The sequence below is a fragment of the Triturus cristatus genome, chromosome 3_2 (assembly GCF_964204655.1).
Source record: "Triturus cristatus chromosome 3_2, aTriCri1.1, whole genome shotgun sequence".
NCBI lineage: Eukaryota > Metazoa > Chordata > Amphibia > Caudata > Salamandridae > Triturus > Triturus cristatus.
In genome coordinates, this window is record NC_140584.1 from 851824930 (window position 1) to 851851273 (window position 26344).

Genomic DNA, 26344 nt, shown 5'->3' on the forward strand with positions numbered 1-26344 from the left:
ACAGCCTATTTCAACTACTGTCTAGTGCAGGTTCGCCAAGTGGTAACTCACAGATATTACCCCGGAAAGTATTCCATTTACCCCATACCCGCTCCCACTTCTTGGGGCATCCTCTATGTACATATGCTGCCTTTACCACCACCATAGCCCCATCCATATCATTACACCACTCCCGATATGACGGAGCATTGTGAGTGCCTCAGTTTTGGCAATGTTGTGCTTGGCTATCATCATACCCAATGTCGCCCAGTTTTGGGCCGTATGATTGACATCTGTCACTTCCCAAATATTCAAAAGAGATCGCTTGGGCTCCGGTGGTACGGGAGCCCCGCTGACTTGTGCTATTTTGCGCATAATTGCTTCCCAGTACACCGTTATCTCTGGGCATTCCCATATCGTGTGATAAAATGTACCTACTGCCCCACAGTTTATCAAGCAGAGTTGATTGCCAATTCGCCCCGTCTTATGTAGGGTTACCCTTGTATAGTATATTCTATGTAACACTTTAAGATGTACCAAACGCAGCTTAGAGGATATCACCACTTCTCGTGGAGATGCCAGTGCCTCCTGCCAGTCCGTCTCATCTAGGTCTCCCACATCGGTCTGCCATTTGGTGTGGACATCCGTAGTAGGATCCAGTTGATTGTTGATGATTTTACGGTGACTTAGGGATATGGCTTTTTTATCCATGTAGTCTGTCAGGAGCCTATCCTCCAGTGGAGAGGCCTCTGGGAGGACAATGCCCGGTGGGATGATCGCCATGAGTGCGTGCCTAATCTGGGAATAGCTGAATATTTCTGTGGGCGCCATCTCGTTTTGATCCTGGAGTTGAGCGAATGTAGTGACCTCTCCCTTAATCCAAAGATCTCCCACATTTGACATCCCTATTAAGTCGCACTGTTTAAAACCTTTGCTGCTGCCTAATCTACGCAGTCTTTGGGTTTCCCAGATCGGGGTTAACTGTGTTAGTGTTATCCCAGCCCAATTTTTTAAGCACTATGTACCATAATTGGACTGTGTGTGCGCGATAGGTCCCAGTAGGTATGTCCTCCGGGTTTTGTTGTACAGTGCTCTCATAATTCCTCCCTCTCGCAGGACATGCCTATCCATCCTAAACGCTGGTTCTGTTTGAGGGGTATTAAGCCATTGATTGAGCACGATCAGCTGTGAGGCCCAGTAATTTGTTTGTATGTCTAGAAGGGCAATGCCTCCATCATACCATCCTTTGATCAATTTAGTCATGGCTATACGGGCCGGTTTTCTGTACCATAGGAGGTTGTTCACTTCCACTTCTATTGCTTTGAAATATGATGGGGGATTTAGGATCTAGTATTCTTAATGGGTTCATCGACTGAAAAGAAAGGCAGGTGGCCTCAAAAGCTGCTGTTAAAGTATTGTTTTAGAGTGACTTCCAGACACAAGCATCTTAGTTGTCAGCTTTGTTTTTATTGTTGACATCCACTCTATACCAAATGACTCTTTGTGAATGATTAGTTTTCAGTTTCTTCGTAACACTGGTGGCAATGATCCTGCATGTCTGGAATAGCTGTTCTTTTAGGGCTAGATTATTAAATCTTTACAACCCCCAATAAAGTTTCGGTGTATATTTAAAGGACTGAAAATTTTAAAAACGATCTTAAGGATAAATGAGAATAAGCTGTTCTTGATGATTTTAACTTTGAATTTTGAATAAAATGCCTTTTTGATTTCCATGTTGTATTTTATGAACTTTGTAGAGAAGTTATTAGAGTTCTTAATTATTTTAAGTTGTAAGTTCTTTAGAAAACGTTTAACACTAATAATGAGATAAGCCTAATTGGGTGTAATAAAGATATAATATATCTTTGAAGAAACATCATTTCCGTTATATGCCCAAGTTCTTTCGACATGATTCAGGCAATCCCCTTTTGAGAATTATTGAATCCTGCACAGATGTGTTGGTATTTTGTCAAGGGTCTTGGTGTATACTCCACTGAGTTGTGCCTTTCTTATGTTACTACTGGAGTAGTCACATAGATATGTGTCACTCTAGCTCTGTTGCTCTGCCATCAGAAAAAAATATTATTTTTAATTGCTTGTGTGCTCTAGACCTATGTGTTCTGGACGCTTCAGTCTTCATCAACTCAGGAATACCACAGTACTTGACTTTTCCTGTCTGCAGCATCTGCCCTAACACACTTTCTGGCTACCAAAGATGTATTCTATACCCTCCATTTTTAGGAAATGTTTTGCTTTGACAGAAACTGACTTGCTTTTTTCACAAGTCCTTATAAATCCTTTCTCGCTGGCATAAGTATCCTCTACTCACCAACCCTATACCTCTATCAATATAGCCATTATCTCCATTCTCTCATTCATCCCAAACCCCAAACCACTACTATGATTCCTAAAATAACCCTTTCGACACTCTTCCCTATTCTACCCCTCCTTGCATTATCTCATACCTCTTTTTACTATTCCGATCCCCCAAAACAAGCCTTTGTAAACCCTCTCTCTGATTCTTCCCCCTCCACCTCCCTTTTACTCATCCCAAACCACCTCCTACTGCTATGAGCTCCAAGAAAAATACAAAAAAAATTCCCTTCTATCCCTCCACTAGCCTTTTCAATCCATATAACAGACTAACATGTCCACCACTCAAATTAATTTCATATTTCACTATACTAATTCACCACCAATCCTTATGGGTTCCGGAGTAGCGTGCTACTCTCCTAAAAAGCACTTCAACACCTCATCAGGAGTAATGAGCCCTATACAAATGCAACCCTTTTTACCTCTTCTACCCTTTTGCCATCCTACTCAATCCAAATAACTAACTAACGTATCCACCACTCAAATTACTTTCAGATTATGACTATACTAATTCACCACTAATTCTTTATGGGTTCCGGAGTAGCCTGCTACTCGCCGAAAAAACACTGACGCCTCGTCAGGGGTAGTAAGCGCTATATAAATGCCAATACAATACTATGCCGTTCTGCAGTGGCCTCTTATAGTGCATTCTTTTACTTTCATTAATCCTTTGTTATTATGTTGTGCTCTAACCTGAGTGGACACTTAACAGCGTTCCATGTACTTTTACTTTTTATTGTTATTGGAATTTTGCATTCTGTCCCAACAGAGCTTTCCAAGATGTAAAGCTACCATAGTTTTGATGGGGGCAGGTACACTAGCCGTTGTCACCTAAGTAAGTGTTTGTGTCCGCTGATAATATCTCTCTTTCTCTGCAACTTCTTGCCTGCAGCGATGCCCTAATGATGATAGAGGATGTAAAACGAATTGTGCAGGAGTTGGATCAGGGTCAGCAGATTTCCTCAATCGGGGTGGAGTTGGTCGACAATGAGTTGGCTCACCTTTACATGAACAGTAAGAAATCAGAGGTATGTTCGTTTTCTGCATTTAGAATAGCACTGTTATCTGAAGCTATTTTCTACCAGCCTGCAGGGATTTATGCAGTGTCGTACAATCCTTTATCAATTTCTTGTTAGGAAAAGCCATCCAGTGCTTTTCATTTTTATAGGTTCAAAAGTATTATTTATAAAATACTCTGTATAAAATGTGGTAGCAATCCACATGCTAGTTTGCATCTTTTGCTCTTCGTTGAGCACCCTCAAGAAGTGATAGACAGTCATAGTGTATTCTAATTGGTCTAGAATTTGTTGCTGACTTAAAGTAGGTGAAATGGACGTGGTTGGCTAGTTCCATTGCAAAACGGGTAGCAGCTTTCTAAACTATATTTAGTGAATATCATGTGTGATAAATTGTTTAGCCCGCAATTCCTTTTCTTAAGTACTGATATTTTGTATGTTCTTGTTTGATATCTGACTTGGTTTTGTACTTACATCCCTAATTACAGACGGAGTTCCGTGATTACCCACCAATATTACGCCAGGCAGTTTCCATCGCTCGGCGTATTCAGGACCCTTTGGTTGAATTTTCTGCAGTTTGCGGTGCTGATGAAGATATCATGTGTTTGAAACTTCATCCATTGCAGGTAACCCCAAGCACTGATTACATACTAACCGCACTCCTTTCAGACAGTCTCTCTGTACCTTGTTTTAAAAACATCACAAATTAGCACCAACACCAATTATTAGCAGCCCATGGTGAGCGCAGAAAAAAGCAAGGATGCAGACCTGGTTTCACACATTTCTGAGAACGCATGTATTTTAGTTTCTTGGAGGTTTTTCGGTTAATAGCAATGGTGCTGTACACATCAGCTGGTATATTTAGAAAGACAAGCTTGTCTGTACACTCTGCTTTGCCTAAATAAGACAACCACTGAGAGATTTTTAAATATGTGGGATGTGTCTGAAATGGGAGTGGCCCACTATGTTACCGCTTTTACAGGTAACATAGAGTGCCAGTGGTTGTATCACATTGAAAAACCCTGTTTTTTTTTTTTATCATAGTCGTAAAGATAGGACCATTTAGTCTGTAACTCCAAGCTATGTGTATCCTGCAGTGCAGCATATGGGTTCCATTGAAACTACTACATAACTGGAACACGTGGTGTTAAAACGTAAGGGGCAGACAGCACCCTAAAAAATTAAAACAATTCTAACATTTTGAGCGTTTTTTAGTACTTCTATTGCATCTGTTGAGCACTGTAGAATTTGCACACTGAGGTTGGCATCAAATAACTAGAAAGATGAGGAAAGCAGTTGTGGGTCAAAGCAAAGTGTACGAGGGTAGTGTTTCAAGTAGAATCCCTAGAATGGAAGACTACTGTCCTACGTTTTGTGAAAGGAATGATTAGGCTTCTTGAATGCATTGGCATTGATTACTTTATGTAGACCTGTTCACTTCTCGTCGTTGGTACCAGTTAAAAACGGTATTTTGCCAGTGCATTTTTAGTAGTCTGAAGTAATACTGCTATAGAAAAATTAACCAAAAATTAATCAATCTACATGAGTAATTTGTTTCAGACTCATCTGCTTGCGTCCTTAAAATCTTTTTCAGTACTATTCTGGCAATCCACGTGTGAGAAAGTGGCTCTGTATATACTGTTCCCTAATAGGTACAGGGTGTACAGAGTCCACAATCCCCCAGAGGCTGATAGAGGTCAAAGTTAGGTATGACCTTACTCTCAAAAGTGGTAGCTTGGTCGAGCAGTAAGGCAGTACCAGAGGACAGTGTAAAGCATTTATTGTACACACTCAGTCAGCAAATGGTTTCACACACTCAATAACTGAACTCTAGGCCAATGATTTGTATATATAAAATATATGCTTGTTTTATTTTTAGAACCACAAGGGGATAAAAATATACTTTCTCAGAATGAGAGGTTGAATATAAATACTTTTGTTTCAAGCAATAAATTTGTAAAACAGTCACAGTTGGTTGTAATAAACAATCCTATTTCCTAAACATAACAATGCATTGAGCTCAATGGTAAATTCAGGTTATTTGTAATAAATTACTTTTCAGATTACTTTTGGAATTCCAGGTCTGGATCCTAGAACCAGCCTGGGGTCAGTATTCAGAATCAAGTGAGGAAAGTCGACTTAATAACTGTGAGGATTTTTAGATAATATTTAGCTATTTCAAAAGTTAGCACTTAGAAAATATTTCACAGACAACATTCAATGGATCTCTATGGCAAGAAATTCAAATTGCAGGTAGAGTACTTTATCGTTACTTTAGTAATCCAGGACTGGGTGCCTAGACCCAGGACTGGGGTCCTTATCAAAAGCAGGTAAGTAATTTCGTTTGCAGAAATGGTACGATTTTAAAGGAATATTTCAAATTTGCAAAAGTAGACACTTAGAAGAAATTTCACAGAAAAGCAGACAATGGTTTCCTATGGGAGAAAAATGAGTTAGAAGTAAGTATAGTTGTGAACACTTTTCAGAGTCAGGGCTGGGCACCAAGATCCAGCACTGGGAGCTCACCTAGGAGCAGGTGAGTAAATTCGTTTTTGTCACTTGGCTGATTTTTGGTGAATTTTTGCAGTTTTGAAAAGTTCACACTTAGAAGATTTTTGAAGAAAAAGCCAGTCAATGTTACCCTATGAGGAAAATGAAGTTAGCGGTTTAAGGGTAAGTACTCGACTGGTAATGTTGAAATTCCGGGCATGGACTCAGGGGTCCCCCAGTGTCAGGTAAGCATAGTTGGTTCACCCTCAGCGGTTTCAGGACGGCCGGGTGCAGAGAGAGTTGGGCCCAATGTTATCCTATGAGGGATAGGGGGGCCTTGGTTGGTGGCTGCTGTCTGGCAAGCCACGCGGCTGTGGGAGCTGGGCTCCTGGTCACTTACTCAGGGCAAGTGGGGAAGTAGGTTAGAGTAGAGAGGGCACTGCCAGGGCCACTCGGGCGGCTGGGTGCAGGGTGCTTTTGAGCCTTAGGGCGCTCAATGGAAATCAATGGGAATGTTCCGGTTTGGAAAGAGGCTGCAGGCTCGGGGACGAGGATGTTTCAGGTGCCACCACCACTTCGAGAGGTAAGTTGGGTAGTTGTAGGTTAGGTGGGTACCCCGGGATTGGGCACAGGGGGTCGCAGGGCGCCGGGTGCAGGGGTGCCTTTTGACGTCGGGAATCTTACCCTCTGGTTGATCGCGGTTGGGGTGGCACTTGGTTCTGAGGCTGCAGGCTTCTTCCGGGATGTCGAGGGGGGTCCTTGGGTGCCGGACTCGGGGTCACAGTCGCCGTGGGGTCGTCCTCAGGGTCTTTGTCCACTCCGGCACTGGCCAGGCTTGGCTGGTGCAGAGTGTGTTGGGTCCGCGGTCCCGGGCTGGTGCCAGGGATAGCAAGTAGGTTTCTTGAGTAGAGCCTCTACTCGTGGGAGTCCCAGGGGCTTAGAGCTAAAGGGTAGCCAGGTCCTCCGGGGTTGGTGAGGTTGCTGGCCACGTGGGATGCCGCGCTGGTGCAGGTTCGAGAGTCGACAGGCCGGTAGGGCTGGGGCCAAAGCAGTTGGTGTCTTCTTCTCTTTTTAGCAGCTGCAGGGCAGGTCTTTGTTCTTCTTGCTCTTCTTGTCGTTTTTCTATCTGGAATCTGGGGAAGGAAGGTTCAGGGGGCCCCTAAATACTAGATTTAGGGGCGTTACAGGTAGGTGAAGGCCAGGGACCAATGGGTCCTTGTCCTGGGGTGGGTACACCCCCTATCCTGCCTCTCTCCTGTGGGAGGGGGGCAGTAGCCTAATCCTGATAGGGTAGGGCCTCCCATCTTCAAGATGGCGAGAGCCCGGAGATGTGCTTCACCTCGCCTCCCCCACCTGAGGGGTGGGGTGGGCAGGCTGGCACATCCCCTGTCCTTGTATGGGGTTTCCGGCCAAGCTTCCCGCCAGAGTGGGGGGTTGCAGTGGCCTGGGGAAACTCCAACTGGCGGCATGCCTTTGAAGCTTCCCTTTGCTCATCCTGGGGGAGGAGATTTCTCACCTCACCCAGGATGTGCATTGTTGCAGGCCCGGGAGAGCAGGGGCTCTCCCACCCAGGGGTCCAGCAACGTGTCTGTTGTGTGGCAGCCTGGGCAGCCTCAGAGCAGACGTGGATTGCAAGTTAGCTGTAAGGGGGCATCTTCTAAGATGCCCTCTGGGGTGCTTAGTACATTAAATCCCACGCTGGCATCAGTGTGGGTTCAATGTGCTGAGAAGTTTGATACCAAACTTCCCAGGCTTCAGTGTTGCCAGTATGGTGCTGTGGAGCTCGTGTTTGACAAGCTCTCAGCACCATGTATCCTTAAATGACAGCACTGCACTTACAGTGCCCAGGAATGGACCCGGGTACTGTAGGGGCACAGGGCTCCTGCTCCTGTGCCCACACCATAGGCGTAATGCACCCAGCTAGAGGGGTGGCTGGCATATGCCTTGGCAGTGTAGGTGATGGGCATGGTACACAGTGATGTGTGCCATGTCGACTCTTTGTTTTGTCCTGCACCCAGACACTCAGCCTGCAAGGGCAGTGTGTGTGTGTAAGGGTACAGGGCCTCTGAGGGTGGCACAATGAGTGCTGCAGCCCTTAGAGGCCTTCCCTGGTCACAAGGCCCTGGGTACCTAGGGTACCATTTACTAGGGGCTGACATGTGGCTAGGGTTTGCCAATTTGGAGTTTGTGTGGTTTAAGGAAGGAACATAGGCCCTGGGCACCTGATTGGCAGGAACCCAGGGTACACTCAATCGAAGTACATTCAGCAATTTAGCAAAAAGTGGGGGCATACCATGCAAGAAAGATGGCACTTTCTCACACAACCCCCCCCCAAACGAAAGGTGATGAGACTAACCTTGTCCTATGGAGTCTTCATTGTCTAAGTGGAAGAACCTGGAAAGTCCATCTGCATTGGCATGGGCAGTCCCTGGTCTGTGTTCCACTTCAAAGTCCATTCCCTGTAGGGAGATGGACCACCTCAGTAGTTTTGGATTTTCCCCTTTCATCTGCATTAGCCATCTGAGAGGTCTGTGGTCAGTTTGAACTAGGAAGTGAGTGCCAAACAAGTATGGCCTCAGCTTTTTCAGGGACCAAACCACAGCAAAGGCCTCCCTCTCAATGGCACTCCAACGCTGCTCTCTAGGGAGTAGTCTTCTGCTTATAAAAGCAACAGGTTGGTCTTGGCCTTCATCATTGGTCTGGGATAGGACCGCTCCTATCCCTAGCTCAGAGGCATCAGTCTGCACTATGAACTGCTTGGCATAATCTGGAGCTTTTAGAATTGGTGCTGAGCACATTGCTTCTTTTAGGGTGTCAAAAGCCTTTTGACAACTAACTGTCCAGTTAACTTTCTTGGGCATTTTCTTGGAGGTGAGTTCTGTGAGGGGGGTCACAATGGACCCATACCCCTTCACAAACCTCCTGTAGTACCCAGTCAAGCCAAGGAATGCCCTGACTTGGGTCTGGGTTGTTGGAGCTATCCAGTCCATGATGGCCTGGATTTTGGGTTGTAAGGGCTGTACCTGGCCTCCACCTACAAGGTGGCCCAAGTACACCACAGTGCCCTGCCCTATCTGGCATTTGGATGCCTTGATAGTGAGACCTGCACTCTGCAGAGCCTCTAAAACCTTCCCAAGGTGGATCAGGTGATCCTGCCAGGTGGAGCTAAAGACAGCAATATCATCAAGATAAGCTGCACTAAAGGACTCCAACCCAGCCAGGACATGGTTCACCAACCTCTGGAAGGTGGCAGGGGCATTCTTTAACCCAAAGGGCATCACAGTAAACTGATAATGCCCATCAGGGGTGGAGAATGCTGTCTTTTCTTTTGCTCCTGGGGCCATGCCAATCTGCCAGTACCCTGCAGTTAAGTCAAAGGTACTGAGAAATTTGGCAGCCCCCAATTTGTCTATCAGTTCATCTGCTCTTGGGATAGGGTGAGCATCTGTCTTGGTGACAGAGTTGAGCCCTCTATAGTCCACACAGAACCTCATCTCTCTCTTTTCACCCTGTTGATGAGGTTTGGGGACCAGAACCACTGGGCTAGCCCAGGGGCTCTCTGAAGGCTCAATGACCCCTAACTCCAGCATCTTGCTGACCTCAGCTTTGATGCTTTCCTTGACTTGATCTGACTGTCGATAGATTTTGTTCTTGACAGGTGCACTGTCACCAGTGTCCACATCATGGGTACACCAGCTTGTCAGACCAGGGGTCAGGGAAAAGAGGCTAGCATATTGTTGCAAGACTTGCTTGCAGTCAGTCTGCTGTTGGGCAGAGAGGGTGTCTGAGAAAATCACACCATCTACTGACCCATCTTTTGGGCTGTAGGATAGGAGGTCAGGGAGTGGCTCACTCTCTGCTTCCTGTTCTTCATCAGTCACCATCAGCATGGTGATGTCAGCCCTATCATTGTAGAGTTTAAGGCGGTTCACATGGATGACCCTTTTGGGTGTCCTGCTAGTGCCCAGGTCAACTAGATAGGTGACCTCACTCTTTCTCTCTAGGATAGGGTAAGGGCCACTCCATTTGTCTTGGAGAGCCCTTGGTGCCACTGGCTCCAAAACCCACACCTGTTGCCCTGGTTGAAATTCAACCAGTGCAGCTTTTTGGTCATACCAGTGCTTCTGGAGCTCCTGGCTGGCCTCAAGGTTCTTGGATGCTTTTTCCATATACTCAGCCATTCTGGACCTTAGGCCAAGCACATAGTCCACTATGTCCTGTTTGGGTTCTTGAAGAGGCCTCTCCCAGCCCTCCTTTACAAGACACAGTGGTCCCCTTACAGGATGACCAAACAGAAGTTCAAAGGGTGAGAAACCTACTCCCTTCTGTGGCACTTCCCTGTAGGCGAAAAGCAAGCATGGTAATAGGACATCCCACCTCCTTTTGAGTTTCTCAGGGAGTCCCATGATCATACCTTTCAATGTCTTGTTGAACCTCTCAACAAGGCCATTGGTTTGTGGGTGGTAGGGTGTAGTAAACTTGTACTGCACTCCACACTCTTTCCACATGTGTGTTAGGTAAGCAGACATGAAGTTGGAACCTCTGTCTGAAACCACCTCCTTAGGAAAACCCACCCTGGTGAAGACACCCAGGAGGGCCTTGGCTACTGCAGGAGCTGTAGTAGTCCTAAGTGGAATTGCTTCAGGGTACCTAGTAGCATGATCCACTACTACTAGAATGAATTTGTTCCCTGAGGCTGTGGGAGGTTCGAGTGGACCCACAATGTCCACGCCTACCCTTTCAAAGGGGACCCCCACCACTGGTAGTGGAATGAGGGGGGCCTTTGGGTGGCCACCTGTCTTGCCACTGGCCTGACAGGTAACACAGGAGCTGACAAACTCCTTCACCTTTTGGTGCATCTGGGGCCAGTAAAAGTGACTCACTAACCTTTCCCAAGTTTTGGATTGCCCCAGATGTCCAGCTAGGGGGATGTCATGAGCCAAAGTTAGGAGGAACTCTCTGTACTTCTGTGGCACTACCACCCTCCTGGTGGCTCCAGGAGTGGGGTCTCTTGCCTCAGCATACAGTAATCCCTCTTCCCAATAAGCTCTGTGGGTACCACTGACATCTCCCCTGGCTTCTGAAGCAGCTTGTTGTCTCAGGCTTTCAAGAGTGGGACAGTCTCGCTGACCCTGGCACAGCTCTTCCCTAGAGGGTCCCCCTGGGCCCAAGAGTTCAACCTGGTAAGGGTCAAGCTCCATGGACTCAGTTCCCTCAGAGGTATCTACATCCTCTCCAGGGGGAGAGGGGTTCTGAGTGTTGGGCTGTACAGAAGCTGGTCCCCCAGTCTTCTTGTCCTTCCTCTTGGTTGGTTGGGCCATTATTCCAGGCTCCAAACCTACTTTTTCACCCTTCCTCTTGCTCTGTGCTCTGGTTTGCACACACACCAATTCAGGGATGCCCAGCATGGCTGCATGGGCCTTTAACTCAACCTCAGCCCAGGCTGAGGTTTCCAGATCATTTCCAAGCAGACATGCAGCTGGCAACTTTGGAGAGACCACTACCTGTTTCAGGCCAGTAACCCCCCCCCAGCCTAATGTTACCATGGCCATGGGATGACTAGTGGTGACACTGTCAGCGTTGGTGACTGGGTAAGACTTCCCAATCAAGTATTGCTCAGGGGAAACCAGTGTGTCTTTCACCATAGTGACACTGGCACCTGTATCCCTCAGAGCTTCTACCCTAGTTCCATTCACCCAGGGGTACTGTAAGTATTTCTTCAAGTTGGGGGGCCACACAGCCACAGTGGCAAACTCCACTTCTCCCAAGGAGACTAAACTTGCTTCAGTGTGTTCCCAGATTTGCTCAGGGTACACCTCTGATCCCATTTGTATACTTGCTGCCCCAGGAGTGGCTGTACTGGGTGCCTTAGGGGCTTTGTTTTGGGGGCAAGATACAGTTAGGTGTCCCTGCTTCTTACAGGTATTACAAAAGGCCTTTAAGGGATCAAAGTTCTTCCCCCTATATGGTTGGGGCACATAGGGAGTAGTTTGGGTCCCACCCACCTGAACAGGTTTTTGGGGCCCTTTGGAAGACTCAGACTTTTTATCTTGGGGATTCTCACCACCTTTCCCCTGGGGAGGTTTTGTGACCACCTTCTTTTGGTCACCCCCAGTGGTTGTCTTGGTCACCCTAGTCTTGACCCAGTGGTCCGCCTTCTTTCCCAATTCTTGGGGAGAAATTAGACCTAGGTCTACCAAATGCTGATGCAACTTTTCATTTGTGCAGTTACTCAAAATATGTTCCTTCATGAATAAATTGTACAATCCAGTAAAATCCTGCACACCATGTCCAGCTAACCAACCATCCAGTGTCTTCACTGAGAAATCTACAAAATCAATCCAGGACTGGGTCTGGGTTTTGTGAGCCCCCCTGAACCTAATTCTATACTCCTCAGTGGTGAATCCAAATCCCTCAATCAGAGCTTTCTTCATGAGGTCATAGGATCCTGCTTCTGGCCCAGAGAGGGTCAGAAGCCTGTCCCTGCAGTTACCAGAGAACAGTTCCCACAGGAGTGCCCCCCAGAGAGGTTTCTTTACTTTCCTGATATCACAAGCCCTCTCAAAGGCTGTGAACCATTTGGTGATATCATCACCTTCCTCAAATTTAGGGACAATCCCTTTGGGGATTTTAAGGTCAGAAGTTTCCTCCCTATCCTTGTTTTTATTATTGCTGCCACCATTGATGGGTGCTAAACCCATCTCTCTCCTTTCCTTTTCTAGAGCCAGCAGCCTGGACTCTAGATCTATTCTTTTGGCCAGCCTCACAAGGCTGTCCTCTTCACTGGGGGGTCCCCCAGTGTTGTCTCTGGGACCAGAGCCACCTGTGTGGTCTCTAGGTGCCCAGATGCTATGTCTTGAGTTGGAGGGTATGGGTGCCATCTCCTCCCTAGGGAATAGTATGGGGAGGTTGCTGTCCTCCTCCCCTGTTTCCCTTTCCTCATCTGACTGGCCATCACCATGTTCAGATGGGTGGTCTTTAGCATACTCAGCCAGGAGCTCCTGGAGCCCTTGTTTGGATGGATGCTGACCCATTTGTAAATTTTTGAGTTTACATAAGGACCTCAATTCCTTGAAAGACAAGTGTAAGTAAGGTGTGAGGTCGAGCTCCTCCACCAGGTCCATGTTATTATTATCACTAATAGCTGGGTTTGTTTGAGACATTCTAACCTGACAGTTCTAACCCTCTACCCTGACTATAGTGACTTTTATTTTTCTAAAATTCTAATGGGACTTAAGCAAGGCCCTAGCAAGACTTTTAGTAATTTTGGAAAAACCAATCAGAATTCTAAAGGCAATTTTTAAGAGTTCTGTCGTGTGATCAGATGGTAACCAAGTAGTCCAACAAATGCAAGTTTGTATCCCACCGCTGATCCACCAATGTGAGAAAGTGGCTCTGTATATACTGTTCCCTAATAGGTACAGGGTGTACAGAGTCCACAATCCCCCAGAGGCTGATAGAGGTCAAAGTTAGGTATGACCTTACTCTCAAAAGTGGTAGCTTGGTCGAGCAGTAAGGCAGTACCAGAGGACAGTGTAAAGCATTTATTGTACACACTCAGTCAGCAAATGGTTTCACACACTCAATAACTGAACTCTAGGCCAATGATTTGTATATATAAAATATATGCTTGTTTTATTTTTAGAACCACAAGGGGATAAAAATATACTTTCTCAGAATGAGAGGTTGAATATAAATACTTTTGTTTCAAGCAATAAATTTGTAAAACAGTCACAGTTGGTTGTAATAAACAATCCTATTTCCTAAACATAACAATGCATTGAGCTCAATGGTAAATTCAGGTTATTTGTAATAAATTACTTTTCAGATTACTTTTGGAATTCCAGGTCTGGATCCTAGAACCAGCCTGGGGTCAGTATTCAGAATCAAGTGAGGAAAGTCGACTTAATAACTGTGAGGATTTTTAGATAATATTTAGCTATTTCAAAAGTTAGCACTTAGAAAATATTTCACAGACAACATTCAATGGATCTCTATGGCAAGAAATTCAAATTGCAGGTAGAGTACTTTATCGTTACTTTAGTAATCCAGGACTGGGTGCCTAGACCCAGGACTGGGGTCCTTATCAAAAGCAGGTAAGTAATTTCGTTTGCAGAAATGGTACGATTTTAAAGGAATATTTCAAATTTGCAAAAGTAGACACTTAGAAGAAATTTCACAGAAAAGCAGACAATGGTTTCCTATGGGAGAAAAATGAGTTAGAAGTAAGTATAGTTGTGAACACTTTTCAGAGTCAGGGCTGGGCACCAAGATCCAGCACTGGGAGCTCACCTAGGAGCAGGTGAGTAAATTCGTTTTTGTCACTTGGCTGATTTTTGGTGAATTTTTGCAGTTTTGAAAAGTTCACACTTAGAAGATTTTTGAAGAAAAAGCCAGTCAATGTTACCCTATGAGGAAAATGAAGTTAGCGGTTTAAGGGTAAGTACTCGACTGGTAATGTTGAAATTCCGGGCATGGACTCAGGGGTCCCCCAGTGTCAGGTAAGCATAGTTGGTTCACCCTCAGCGGTTTCAGGACGGCCGGGTGCAGAGAGAGTTGGGCCCAATGTTATCCTATGAGGGATAGGGGGGCCTTGGTTGGTGGCTGCTGTCTGGCAAGCCACGCGGCTGTGGGAGCTGGGCTCCTGGTCACTTACTCAGGGCAAGTGGGGAAGTAGGTTAGAGTAGAGAGGGCACTGCCAGGGCCACTCGGGCGGCTGGGTGCAGGGTGCTTTTGAGCCTTAGGGCGCTCAATGGAAATCAATGGGAATGTTCCGGTTTGGAAAGAGGCTGCAGGCTCGGGGACGAGGATGTTTCAGGTGCCACCACCACTTCGAGAGGTAAGTTGGGTAGTTGTAGGTTAGGTGGGTACCCCGGGATTGGGCACAGGGGGTCGCAGGGCGCCGGGTGCAGGGGTGCCTTTTGACGTCGGGAATCTTACCCTCTGGTTGATCGCGGTTGGGGTGGCACTTGGTTCTGAGGCTGCAGGCTTCTTCCGGGATGTCGAGGGGGGTCCTTGGGTGCCGGACTCGGGGTCACAGTCGCCGTGGGGTCGTCCTCAGGGTCTTTGTCCACTCCGGCACTGGCCAGGCTTGGCTGGTGCAGAGTGTGTTGGGTCCGCGGTCCCGGGCTGGTGCCAGGGATAGCAAGTAGGTTTCTTGAGTAGAGCCTCTACTCGTGGGAGTCCCAGGGGCTTAGAGCTAAAGGGTAGCCAGGTCCTCCGGGGTTGGTGAGGTTGCTGGCCACGTGGGATGCCGCGCTGGTGCAGGTTCGAGAGTCGACAGGCCGGTAGGGCTGGGGCCAAAGCAGTTGGTGTCTTCTTCTCTTTTTAGCAGCTGCAGGGCAGGTCTTTGTTCTTCTTGCTCTTCTTGTCGTTTTTCTATCTGGAATCTGGGGAAGGAAGGTTCAGGGGGCCCCTAAATACTAGATTTAGGGGCGTTACAGGTAGGTGAAGGCCAGGGACCAATGGGTCCTTGTCCTGGGGTGGGTACACCCCCTATCCTGCCTCTCTCCTGTGGGAGGGGGGCAGTAGCCTAATCCTGATAGGGTAGGGCCTCCCATCTTCAAGATGGCGAGAGCCCGGAGATGTGCTTCACCTCGCCTCCCCCACCTGAGGGGTGGGGTGGGCAGGCTGGCACATCCCCTGTCCTTGTATGGGGTTTCCGGCCAAGCTTCCCGCCAGAGTGGGGGGTTGCAGTGGCCTGGGGAAACTCCAACTGGCGGCATGCCTTTGAAGCTTCCCTTTGCTCATCCTGGGGGAGGAGATTTCTCACCTCACCCAGGATGTGCATTGTTGCAGGCCCGGGAGAGCAGGGGCTCTCCCACCCAGGGGTCCAGCAACGTGTCTGTTGTGTGGCAGCCTGGGCAGCCTCAGAGCAGACGTGGATTGCAAGTTAGCTGTAAGGGGGCATCTTCTAAGATGCCCTCTGGGGTGCTTAGTACATTAAATCCCACGCTGGCATCAGTGTGGGTTCAATGTGCTGAGAAGTTTGATACCAAACTTCCCAGGCTTCAGTGTTGCCAGTATGGTGCTGTGGAGCTCGTGTTTGACAAGCTCTCAGCACCATGTATCCTTAAATGACAGCACTGCACTTACAGTGCCCAGGAATGGACCCGGGTACTGTAGGGGCACAGGGCTCCTGCTCCTGTGCCCACACCATAGGCGTAATGCACCCAGCTAGAGGGGTGGCTGGCATATGCCTTGGCAGTGTAGGTGATGGGCATGGTACACAGTGATGTGTGCCATGTCGACTCTTTGTTTTGTCCTGCACCCAGACACTCAGCCTGCAAGGGCAGTGTGTGTGTGTAAGGGTACAGGGCCTCTGAGGGTGGCACAATGAGTGCTGCAGCCCTTAGAGGCCTTCCCTGGTCACAAGGCCCTGGGTACCTAGGGTACCATTTACTAGGGGCTGACATGTGGCTAGGGTTTGCCAATTTGGAGTTTGTGTGGTTTAAGGAAGGAACATAGGCCCTGGGCACCTGATTGGCAGGAACCCAGGGTACACTCAATCGAAGTACATTCAGCAATTTAGCAAAAAGTGGGGGCATACCATGCAAGAAAGATGGCACTTTCTCACACCACGTCTATAGGAATTGATTCCAGAAGTGATAGAAATAATGACTTTCTTTGATGCCTCCAGTTTACTCTATAGATAGTTGTCCGGCTGGACTAGTTTCACTTCTAAACTTGCAGCCCCTTTTCCCCTGTCCTAGGAACATGTCACAAAGGAGGAACTCCTGGATGCTCTCTACTGTGAATTCATCAACCGTGTCAGTGAGGTGGGAGTGGATGTCAACCGTGCTATTGCTCACCCTTACACCCAGACACTTATCCAGTATGTGTGTGGCTTGGGGCCCCGCAAAGGGTCTCACCTGCTTAAGGTAAGGACGACTGGACCTTTCTAATCTCTGGCAGCGGAATTTTTTTCCCAGCTGACCTGGATTCTGAAGAGAATCCCTTGTGTCTTTGGGGGAGCTCTCCACAGTTCAGTACTGATAGTTTCGGTGTTTGAGAACTGCTGATCATAATGTATGTAAGGATTATGCAATATATTTTTCTCCTCATGTTTTTTCAGACTGTTCTTTGTACTTGTGTGATAATGATTTTGGTACAATATGTCAAGTGAATTTGGTCTATGCTTGCATTTTGTGTAATGTGTTCATCTTAAAGTATTTAATTCTGCATTGAATATCATTCAGCCCTTCACTCACCTTCTCTACAACTAAGACACAGCAACTTTATTTTTATATGTGTATTTTGGATAAACATTGAGCTTTGACATACCTTGTACCATGATTTCTTGCCACCCCAGCAGTAGGATTTATCACTCGGATCATAGTGGTTGAATACAAGGCTTTTCCTGATCTCCACGAAGAGTAGAATATTTGAAGTGCTGCTTGTACGTTTTCGTTTTTGAGATTCATTTTGCAAAGAAAACCAAAGACAATTAATGCAATCTGTCACTTAGTACATTTGAGGTGAATAAGGGACAGTGATGGAGTTTCTCTGAAAGTGAAGCTTGGCTCCTGCGCCTGTAAAGTGTGACCCTGCCAAAAGTGCCATGGGAAGCTATAACTCTACCTCAACACTTGGTTAAAGCAAACAATCCTTGCAGCTTTTCTCAGAAAGACATCACTGTAGCAATTAGGCTCCGCCCATTTAGTCTACCAGGGCTTTTCACTTTTGATTACCCCGTTTTCAGATCTTTGCTGTGGGTGAGTCTAACTACCTGAGTCTTCACATTAATTGGACTGAGTGTGCTTGCCTTCCGTATCTGCTTTTTAAAATAAAGCTGGTGCTGCGCGGCTAGGGTAAGAGTCACTGGGCTGTTTATATATGAGCGCATGCGCAGGCTGAATGTGTGAGACTGCTTGTGAGAAAGTGCCTCTTTTGACATGGTTGGCCCCCACTTTTTGACTGGTATTGGTATGGTTTCAGTTGTAGAGCTGAGAGTCCCTGCCAACCAGATCCCCTGTGCCAGTGCTTCTTCCCTAAAACTTTTCCACAATTGGCTCTTGGCCCATAGTAAATGGTACCCTAGGACATTGGGGCTGAAGAGGGTCCCCTAGGGACCCCTCACCTAGGCCATGCAGACTGCCTCTGTAGCACGCATGACCTGGTGCAGATAAAATGACTAAGTCGACACGGCACACTGCATGTTTTCCATGCCAACTAGCACTGCCTCGGGTATAGGTAAGACAAAACCTCTAGCAGGCCTTACAGCCCTAACGCAGGGTGCACTATACCCTAGGTGTGGCCATATCAGCATGAGCAAATATGCCCTTACAATATTTAAGTCCATTCTGATATATTGTAAGTGCCATGGAAGCCATAGAGAGTACATGGGCTGGAAATTCGACAACACGCGTTCCCCAGCACCATGATGGCTTCTCTGAAACTAGGAGTGTTTGGTACCAAACTACTTCTCTCAATAAACCCACACTGTTGCTAGTGTGGAACTTACTGAACCATGTACTCAGAGGGCACCTCAGTGGTGTCCCCCTCAAAACCTACCAACCCTGGTGTGGTCACAGACTGGCTGTAGGCAGTCTGCCACGACCTTGTTTCTGGGCCCCTGGGTAGAGAACGTCTGCTCTCTGGGACCAGAAATAATGCACATCCTGTGCGGAGGTGTCACACCTCCTCCCCCAGGATGGGCACAGTGCTTGAGAGGGAAGCTTCAAAGGCCTGCTGCCTTTGTAATGCAACCCCCAGCCTCTGCTGCTAGCAGCAGTGGGCAGCCCCCGGTTTACACTCCCACTTTGGGCAGAGAAACCTAGAAGAATAGGAGGTGTGCCCACCTCTGCCTCCTCCACCTCTAAGGTGGGGGAGGTCGGTGGAAGCCATCTTCCAGTCCCTGCCATCTTGAAGATGGGGAGACACCTCCAATCAGGGCTAGGACTATGCTCCCTCCCACAGGAGGGTGGCATATTTGAGGGTATAGTCCTCCAGGTAAGGTGCCCTACCTGCTACTTCCCTAAAACACCACTAAATTTAGTATTTAGATGGCTCCCCAGACCTGAAAATTAGTTTGTGCTGATGTAAGAAACTGCCTCTATATATACTGCACCAAAGTCCCCAAGGGTCTCCAGAGGTTTGGCAGAGGTTAAAGTTAGATAGAACCTTACTCTCTAAAGTGGTAGCTTGGTTGAGCCGTAAGGCAGTATCAGTGTTAAGCATTTGATGTACACACTCAGTCAGCAAATGAATTCACACACTCAAGAACTGAACTATAGGCCAATTGTTTTTGTATAAAAAAAATATACTGTTTGATTTCTAGAACCAAGCAAGCCTGGTACAGGTAAGCATGTAAATACTTGTTCGAGGCATATGAGCTGTAGATCACACACTTATGCATAGATCGCCATCTGGTGTTGGGCCCAGATGTTTGCACTTTGTTGTTGACCTGGAAAGTCTTTGGAAGTCATGGGATAAGTGGCTCCTCCTTTGGACAATACTGCGCATGGGCATCGACTCCATCGTCAGATTGTTTTTTTTACGCCATCGGGCTCGAATGTGTTTATCGCGCTCCAGTTCGGTGCCGTTACCTATCCAACTTTCGACGCGCAATCCTTCACCCTTTTCTCCGGTATTGTTCTCATCGCGTTCCCTACTTGACGCGCATCTCTACATCGAAGTCTTCGATACCGGTCGTCGAAGAAGGCCTTCGGGCCTACCTACGCCATTACATCTGGCTCATGGAAAGGACTCCTTTTAAAAAGTGTCCTCAATGTGGATCCAAGTTTCCACACACAGATCTGCATGAGGTGTGTAACCTCTGCCTTTCACTGAAGCACGAGGCCAGAGTCTGCCCAGCTTGTGCCTCTTTCCGCTCAAAGAAAACGATCCTGGATCGTCTAGCTCGAAGAAGCATGGCTCGATCGGCGACATCCATTCCCGACGACATCTTCCAGGAGGGCGTCGATGTACCGGAGCAGCAACGGCTTCGAAGAAGGCCTCATCAGCACTTCCGAAGCCAACGACTCCGACATCGAAGATATCACCGCAGGGCAGCGGGTCGTACGTAGTGACGTTGACCCCAAACCCCTTCCCTCACCCCAGAAAAAGGCTTTGGTAACACCTTCACCTTCGGGCCTAGGTGCACACCGGGACAAGACTTCCCACGTCCCACCTTCGGGCCCGTCAAAGAAGTCGACACATAAGCCTTCAGGCCACTCGGGATCGAGTCAGCATGCCGTCGGTGCCAAAACCCAAACCCCGGCACCCATAAAGAAACTGTCGTCCCACTCCTTGCTGACCACTGGCTCCACATCGACGCACTTGGCACCGAAACCTACTGGTACCAATCCCTCTGCTCCAAAAAAGTCATCGCAACAGAGTAAAAAGCCACTTCCAAAGAGTACAGGTTCTCAACCTACGGAACCGAAAAAACACTCGGAACCGAACAAACAAACGGTTCCACAGGCTCCTTCAGAAATTAAGAAATCTCACGATGCCAAGCCTAAACAACATAAATCGGCTCCAGATTCGGCACCACGCAAACCTTCGGAACCGAAAAAATCGGCACCAAAAGACCAACCTCCACAAGAAGAGCTTTTTCGACCGGATCCAACACAAAAACTCTTCTTAAAGACCCAAAAATAGGTCAACTAATTCTCAGCTCCAAGAAGAAGACAATGGACATGCCTGTACCGACTCCTTCTCCACCAAAGAAGAGAGACATTGCAACATCTCCTCAGAGTATCTTCTCCACCAAAGAAGAGAGACATTGCAACATCTCCTCTGAGTATCTTCTCCACCACCACCTCCTCCTCCTCCACCTCCTCCACCTCCCATCCACACCACTCCCCTACTCCATCTCCACTCTGTGAGAAAGTGCCATCTTTCTTGCATGATATTGTAAGAAAGTGGGTATTGGTTGCAGTAACCCTCCCCCCCCCTTTTTTTCCCTGATAACTGATGCACTTTTCCTTGTTGTGCCCTGGGCTCCTGCCAATCAGGTGCCCAGGGCCTGTGTTCCTAACCTAAAAACTGCCTAACAGCCAAAACCCAATTGGCATCTCTGGTAACCTGTCAGACCCTGGTAAATGGTACCCTAGGTGCCCTGGGCCTTGTGACTTGAGAAGGCCCCTAAGGGCAGCAGCACTTATTGTGCCACCCTTAGAGGCCCTGTACCCTGACACACCCACACTTCATTTGCAGGCTGTGTGTCTTGGTGCAAAACAAAAAGAAAGAGTCGACATGGCACACATCCCTGTGTGCCATGCCCACAACACACTGCCCTGGCATACCTCAGTCACCCCTCTAGCTGGGTGCCCTGTGCCAGAGGTGTGGGCACAGGTGCATGAGCCCTGTGCCTCTACAGTACCCAGGTCCATTCCTGGGAACTGTAAGTGCAGTGCTGCCATTAAGAGTATATGGTGCTGGGAGGTCGTCAACACGAACTCCACAGCACCATGATGGCTACACTGAAGACTGGGACGTTTGGTATCAAACTTCTCAGCACAGTAAACCCACACTGATGCCAGTGTGGGATTTACTGGAAGATGCACCACAGAGGGCATCTTAGAGTTGCCCCCTGAACCTAACCTACAATCCACGTCTTGTCTGAGGGGCTGCCTAGGCTGCCACACAGCAGACAGGTTGCTGGACCCCTGGGTAGAGAGCCCTCTGCTCTCCTGGGCCTGCAACAATGCACATCCTGGGTGAGGTGCGAAGTCTCCTCCCCCAGGATGGGCAGGGGAAGCTTCAAAGGCATGCCGCCTTTGTGAGCTTCTCCAGGCCACTTGCTGTACCCAGCAACTGGCCCCTACCGGATCTCAACTCCCTCTCTGGCTGGAAGACTGGCCGGAAACCCCAAGGAAGGACAGGGGGTGTGCCAGCCTCTGCCAACCCCACCCCTCAGGGGGGGGGGAGGGGAGCTGAAGCACGTCCCTGGGGTCTCGCCATCTTGAAGATGGGGAGTGTGAGAAAGTGCCATCTTTCTTGCATGGTATGCCCCCACTTTTTGCTGAATTGCTGAATGTACTTTGACTGAGCGTGCCCTGGACTCCTGCCAATCAGGTGCCCAGGGCCTATGTTCCTTCCCTAAAACACACAAAACCCAAATTGGCAAACCCTGGCCACATGTCAGCCCCTGGTAAATGGTACCATAGGTACCCAGGGCCTTGTGACCAGGGAAGGCCCCTAAGGGCTGCAGCACTCATTGTGCCACCCTTAGGGGCCCTGTACACTTACACACACACACACTGCCTTTGCAGGCTGGGTGTCTGGGTGCAAGACAAAAACAAAGTCGACATGGCACGCATCCCTGTGTGCCATGCCCGTCACCTTATGCCGATGGTGTGGGCACAGGAGCAGGAGCCCTGTGCCCCTACAGAACCCAGGTCCATTCCTGAGCACTGTAAGTGCAGTGCTGCCATTTAAGAGTACATGGTGCTGAGAGCTCGTCAAACACGAACTCCACAGCACCATAATGGCAACACTGAAGATCAGCACATTAAACCCACACTGATGCCATTGTGGGATTTAATGTACCAAGCACCCCAGAGGGCATCTTAGAAATGCCCCCTTAAACCTAACCTACAATCCACGTCTGCTCTGAGGCTGCCTAGGCTGCCACACAGCAGACATGTTGCTGGACCCCTGGGTGGGAGAGCCCCTGCTCTCCTGGGCCTGCAACAATGCACATCCTGGGCGAGGTGCTAAAGCTCCTCCCCCCAGCATGGGCAGGGGGAAGCTTCAAAGGCATGCCGCCTCTGTGAGCTTCCCCAGGCCACTGCAACCCCCCTCTCTGGTGGGAAGCTTGTCCGGAAACCCCAAATAAAGACAGGGAATGTGCCAGCCTGCCAACCCCACCCCTCAGGTGGGGGAGGCGAGGTGAAGCACATCTCCGGGCTCTCGCCATCTTGAAGATGGGAATCCCTATCAGGACTAGGCTACTGCCCCCCTCCCACAGGAGAGAGGCAGGATAGGGGGTGTAATCACCCCAGGACAGGGGCCCATTGGGCCCTGCCCTTCACCTACCTCAAAAGCCCCAAAATCTAGTATTTAGGGGCACCCTGAACCTTCCTTCCCCAGATTTAAAAATACAAAGAAGAGCAAGAAGAAAGAAGACCTGCCATGCAGCTGATAAGAAGAGGAAGACACCAACTGCTTTGACCCCAGCCCTACCGGCCTGTTGACCCTCGAACCTGCTCCTGCTCCAACCCGGGATCTCTTGTGGTCAGCAACCCCACAAACCCCGGAGGAACTGGCTACCTTTTGGCTCTAAGCCCCTGGGACTCCCATGAGTAGAGGCTCTACTCAAAACCTACCTCTAATCCCTGGCAGCAGCCCGGAACCGCGAACCCAGCACACTCTGCACCAGCCAAGCCTGGCCAGTGCCGGAGTGAACAAAGATCACGAGGGCGACCCCACGGCGACTGTGACCCCGAGTCCGGCACCCAAGGACCTCCCTCGACACTCCTGAAGAAGCCTGCAGCCTCAGAACAAGGTGCCCCCTACCGCAATCAACAGAGGGTAAGATTTCCCGACACCAAAAGGCAACCCTGCACGCGGCGCCCCGCAGCCCCCTGTGCCCAATCCCGGGGTACCTACTTATCCTCCAACTGCCCAACTTACCTCTCGAAGTGGTGGTGGCACCTGAAGAATTCTCGTCCCCAAGCTTGCAGTCTTTTTCTAAACCGGAGATTTCCCATTGAAATCAATTGAGCGCCCGAAGGCTCAAAAGCACCCTGCACCCAGCCGCCCGAGTGGCCCTGGCAGTGCAACCTCTACACCTACCTACTTCCCCACTTGCCCTGAGTAAGTGACCAGGAGCCCAGCTCCCACAGCCGCGTGGCTTGCTAGTCAGCAGCCACCAACCAAGGCCCCCCTATACCTCATAGAATAATATTGGGTCTAACTCTCTCTGCACCTGGCCGCCTTAGAGTCGCTGAGGGTGAACCAACTGTACCTACCTGACCCTGGGGGACCCCTGAGTCTATGCCCAGAACCTCAACTCTGCCAGTCGAGAACTTACCTTTAAACCGATTGTGAGAAAGTGCCATCTTTCTTGCATGGTATGCCCCCACTTTTTGCTGAATTGCTGAATGTACTTTGACTGAGTGTGCCCTGGACTCCTGCCAATCAGGTGCCCAGGGCCTATGTTCCTTCCCTAAAACACACAAAACCCAAATTGGCAAACCCTGGCCACATGTCAGCCCCTGGTAAATGGTACCCTAGGTACCTAGGGCCTTGTGACCAGGGAAGGCCCCTAAGGGCTGCAGCTCTCATTGTGCCACCCTTAGAGGCCCTGTACCCTTACACACACACACACACTGCCTTTGCAGGCTGAGTGTCTGGGTGCAGGACAAAATGAAGAGTCGACATGGCACACATCTCTGTGTGCCATGCCCATCACCTACACTGCCAAGGCATATGTCAGTCACTCCTCTGGCTGGGTGCCTTATGCCCATGGTGTGGGCACAGGAGCAGGAGCCCTGTGCCCCTACAGTACCCAGGTCCATTCCCGGGCACTCTAAGTGCAGTGCTGCCATTTAAGAGTAGATGGTGCTGAGAGCTCGTCAAACACGAGCTCCACTGCACCATAATGGCAACACTGAAGACTGGGAAGTTTGGTATCAAACTTCTCAGCACATTAAACCCACACTGATGCCAGTGTGGGATTTAATGTACCAAGCACCCCAGAGGGCATCTTAGAGATGCCCCCTTACAACTAACCTACAATCCACGTCTGCTCTGAGGCTGCCCAGGCTGCCACACAGCAGACACTTTGCTGGACCCCTGGGTGGGAGAGCCCCTGCTCTCCCGGGCCTGCAACAATGCACATCCTGGGTGAGGTGATAAATCTCCTCCCCCAGGATGAGCAAAGGGAATCTTCAAAGGCCTGCTGCCTCTAGGAGTTTCCCCAGGCCACTGCAACCCCCCACTCTGGCGGGAAGCTTGGCCGGAAACCCCATACAAGGACAGGGGATGTGCCAGCCTGCCCACCCCACCCCTCAGGTGGGGAAGGCGAGGTGAAGCACATCTCCGGGCTCTCGCCATCTTGAAGATGGGAGGCCCTACCTGTGAGAAAGTGCCATCTTTCTTGCATGGTATGCCCCCACTTTTTGCTAAATTGCTGAATGTACTTCGATTGAGTGTACCCTGGGTTCCTGCCAATCAGGTGCCCAGGGCCTATGTTCCTTCCTTAAACCACACAAACTCCAAATTGGCAAACCCTAGCCACATGTCAGCCCCTAGTAAATGGTACCCTAGGTACCCAGGGCCTTGTGACCAGGGAAGGCCTCTAAGGGCTGCAGCACTCATTGTGCCACCCTCAGAGGCCCTGTACCCTTACACACACACACTGCCCTTGCAGGCTGAGTGTCTGGGTGCAGGACAAAACAAAGAGTCGACATGGCACACATCACTGTGTACCATGCCCATCACCTACACTGCCAAGGCATATGTCAGCCACCCCTCTAGCTGGGTGCATTACGCCTATGGTGTGGGCACAGGAGCAGGAGCCCTGTGCCCCTACAGTACCCGGGTCCATTCCTGGGCACTGTAAGTGCAGTGCTGTCATTTAAGAATACATGGTGCTGAGAGCTTGTCAAACACGAGCTCCACAGCACCATATTGGCAACACTGAAGCCTGGGAAGTTTGGTATCAAACTTCTCAGCACATTGAACCCACACTGATGCCAGTGTAGGATTTAATGTACTAAGCACCCCAGAGGGCATCTTAGAAGATGCCCCCTTTCAGCTAACTTGCAATCCACGTCTGCTCTGAGGCTGCCCAGGCTGCCACACAGCAGACACGTTGCTGGACCCCTGGGTGGGAGAGCCCCTGCTCTCCCGGGCCTGCAACAATGCACATCCTGGGTGAGGTGAGAAATCTCCTCCCCCAGGATGAGCAAAGGGAAGCTTCAAAGGCATGCCGCCAGTTGGAGTTTCCCCAGGCCACTGCAACCCCCCACTCTGGCGGGAAGCTTGGCCGGAAACCCCATACAAGGACAGGGGATGTGCCAGCCTGCCCACCCCACCCCTCAGGTGGGGGAGGCGAGGTGAAGCACATCTCCGGGCTCTCGCCATCTTGAAGATGGGAGGCCCTACCCTATCAGGATTAGGCTACTGCCCCCCTCCCACAGGAGAGAGGCAGGATAGGGGGTGTACCCACCCCAGGACAAGGACCCATTGGTCCCTGGCCTTCACCTACCTGTAACGCCCCTAAATCTAGTATTTAGGGGCCCCCTGAACCTTCCTTCCTCAGATTCCAGATAGAAAAACGACAAGAAGAGCAAGAAGAACAAAGACCTGCCCTGCAGCTGCTAAAAAGAGAAGAAGACACCAACTGCTTTGGCCCCAGCCCTACCGGCCTGTCGACTCTCGAACCTGCACCAGCGCGGCCTCCCACGTGGCCAGCAACCTCACCAACCCCGGAGGACCTGGCTACCTTTTAGCTCTAAGCCCCTGGGACTCCCACGAGTAGAGGCTCTACTCAAGAAACCTACTTGCTATCCCTGGCACCAGCCCGGGAC

General features: G+C 49.3%; 1 protein-coding gene across 1 annotated transcript in view; it reads left to right on the top strand.

Annotated features, from left to right (window-relative positions):
• The window catches only part of SUPT6H (SPT6 homolog, histone chaperone and transcription elongation factor), a 1106805-nt gene that overhangs the window by 672731 nt on the left and 407730 nt on the right, over positions 1-26344 (top strand). Inside the window, exons 21-23 of the mRNA XM_085649126.1 lie at positions 3245-3380; positions 3857-3994; positions 16571-16738. Coding sequence (XP_085505252.1) covers positions 3245-3380; positions 3857-3994; positions 16571-16738 — 442 coding nt within the window. The remainder of the gene's footprint in view (positions 1-3244; positions 3381-3856; positions 3995-16570; positions 16739-26344) is intronic.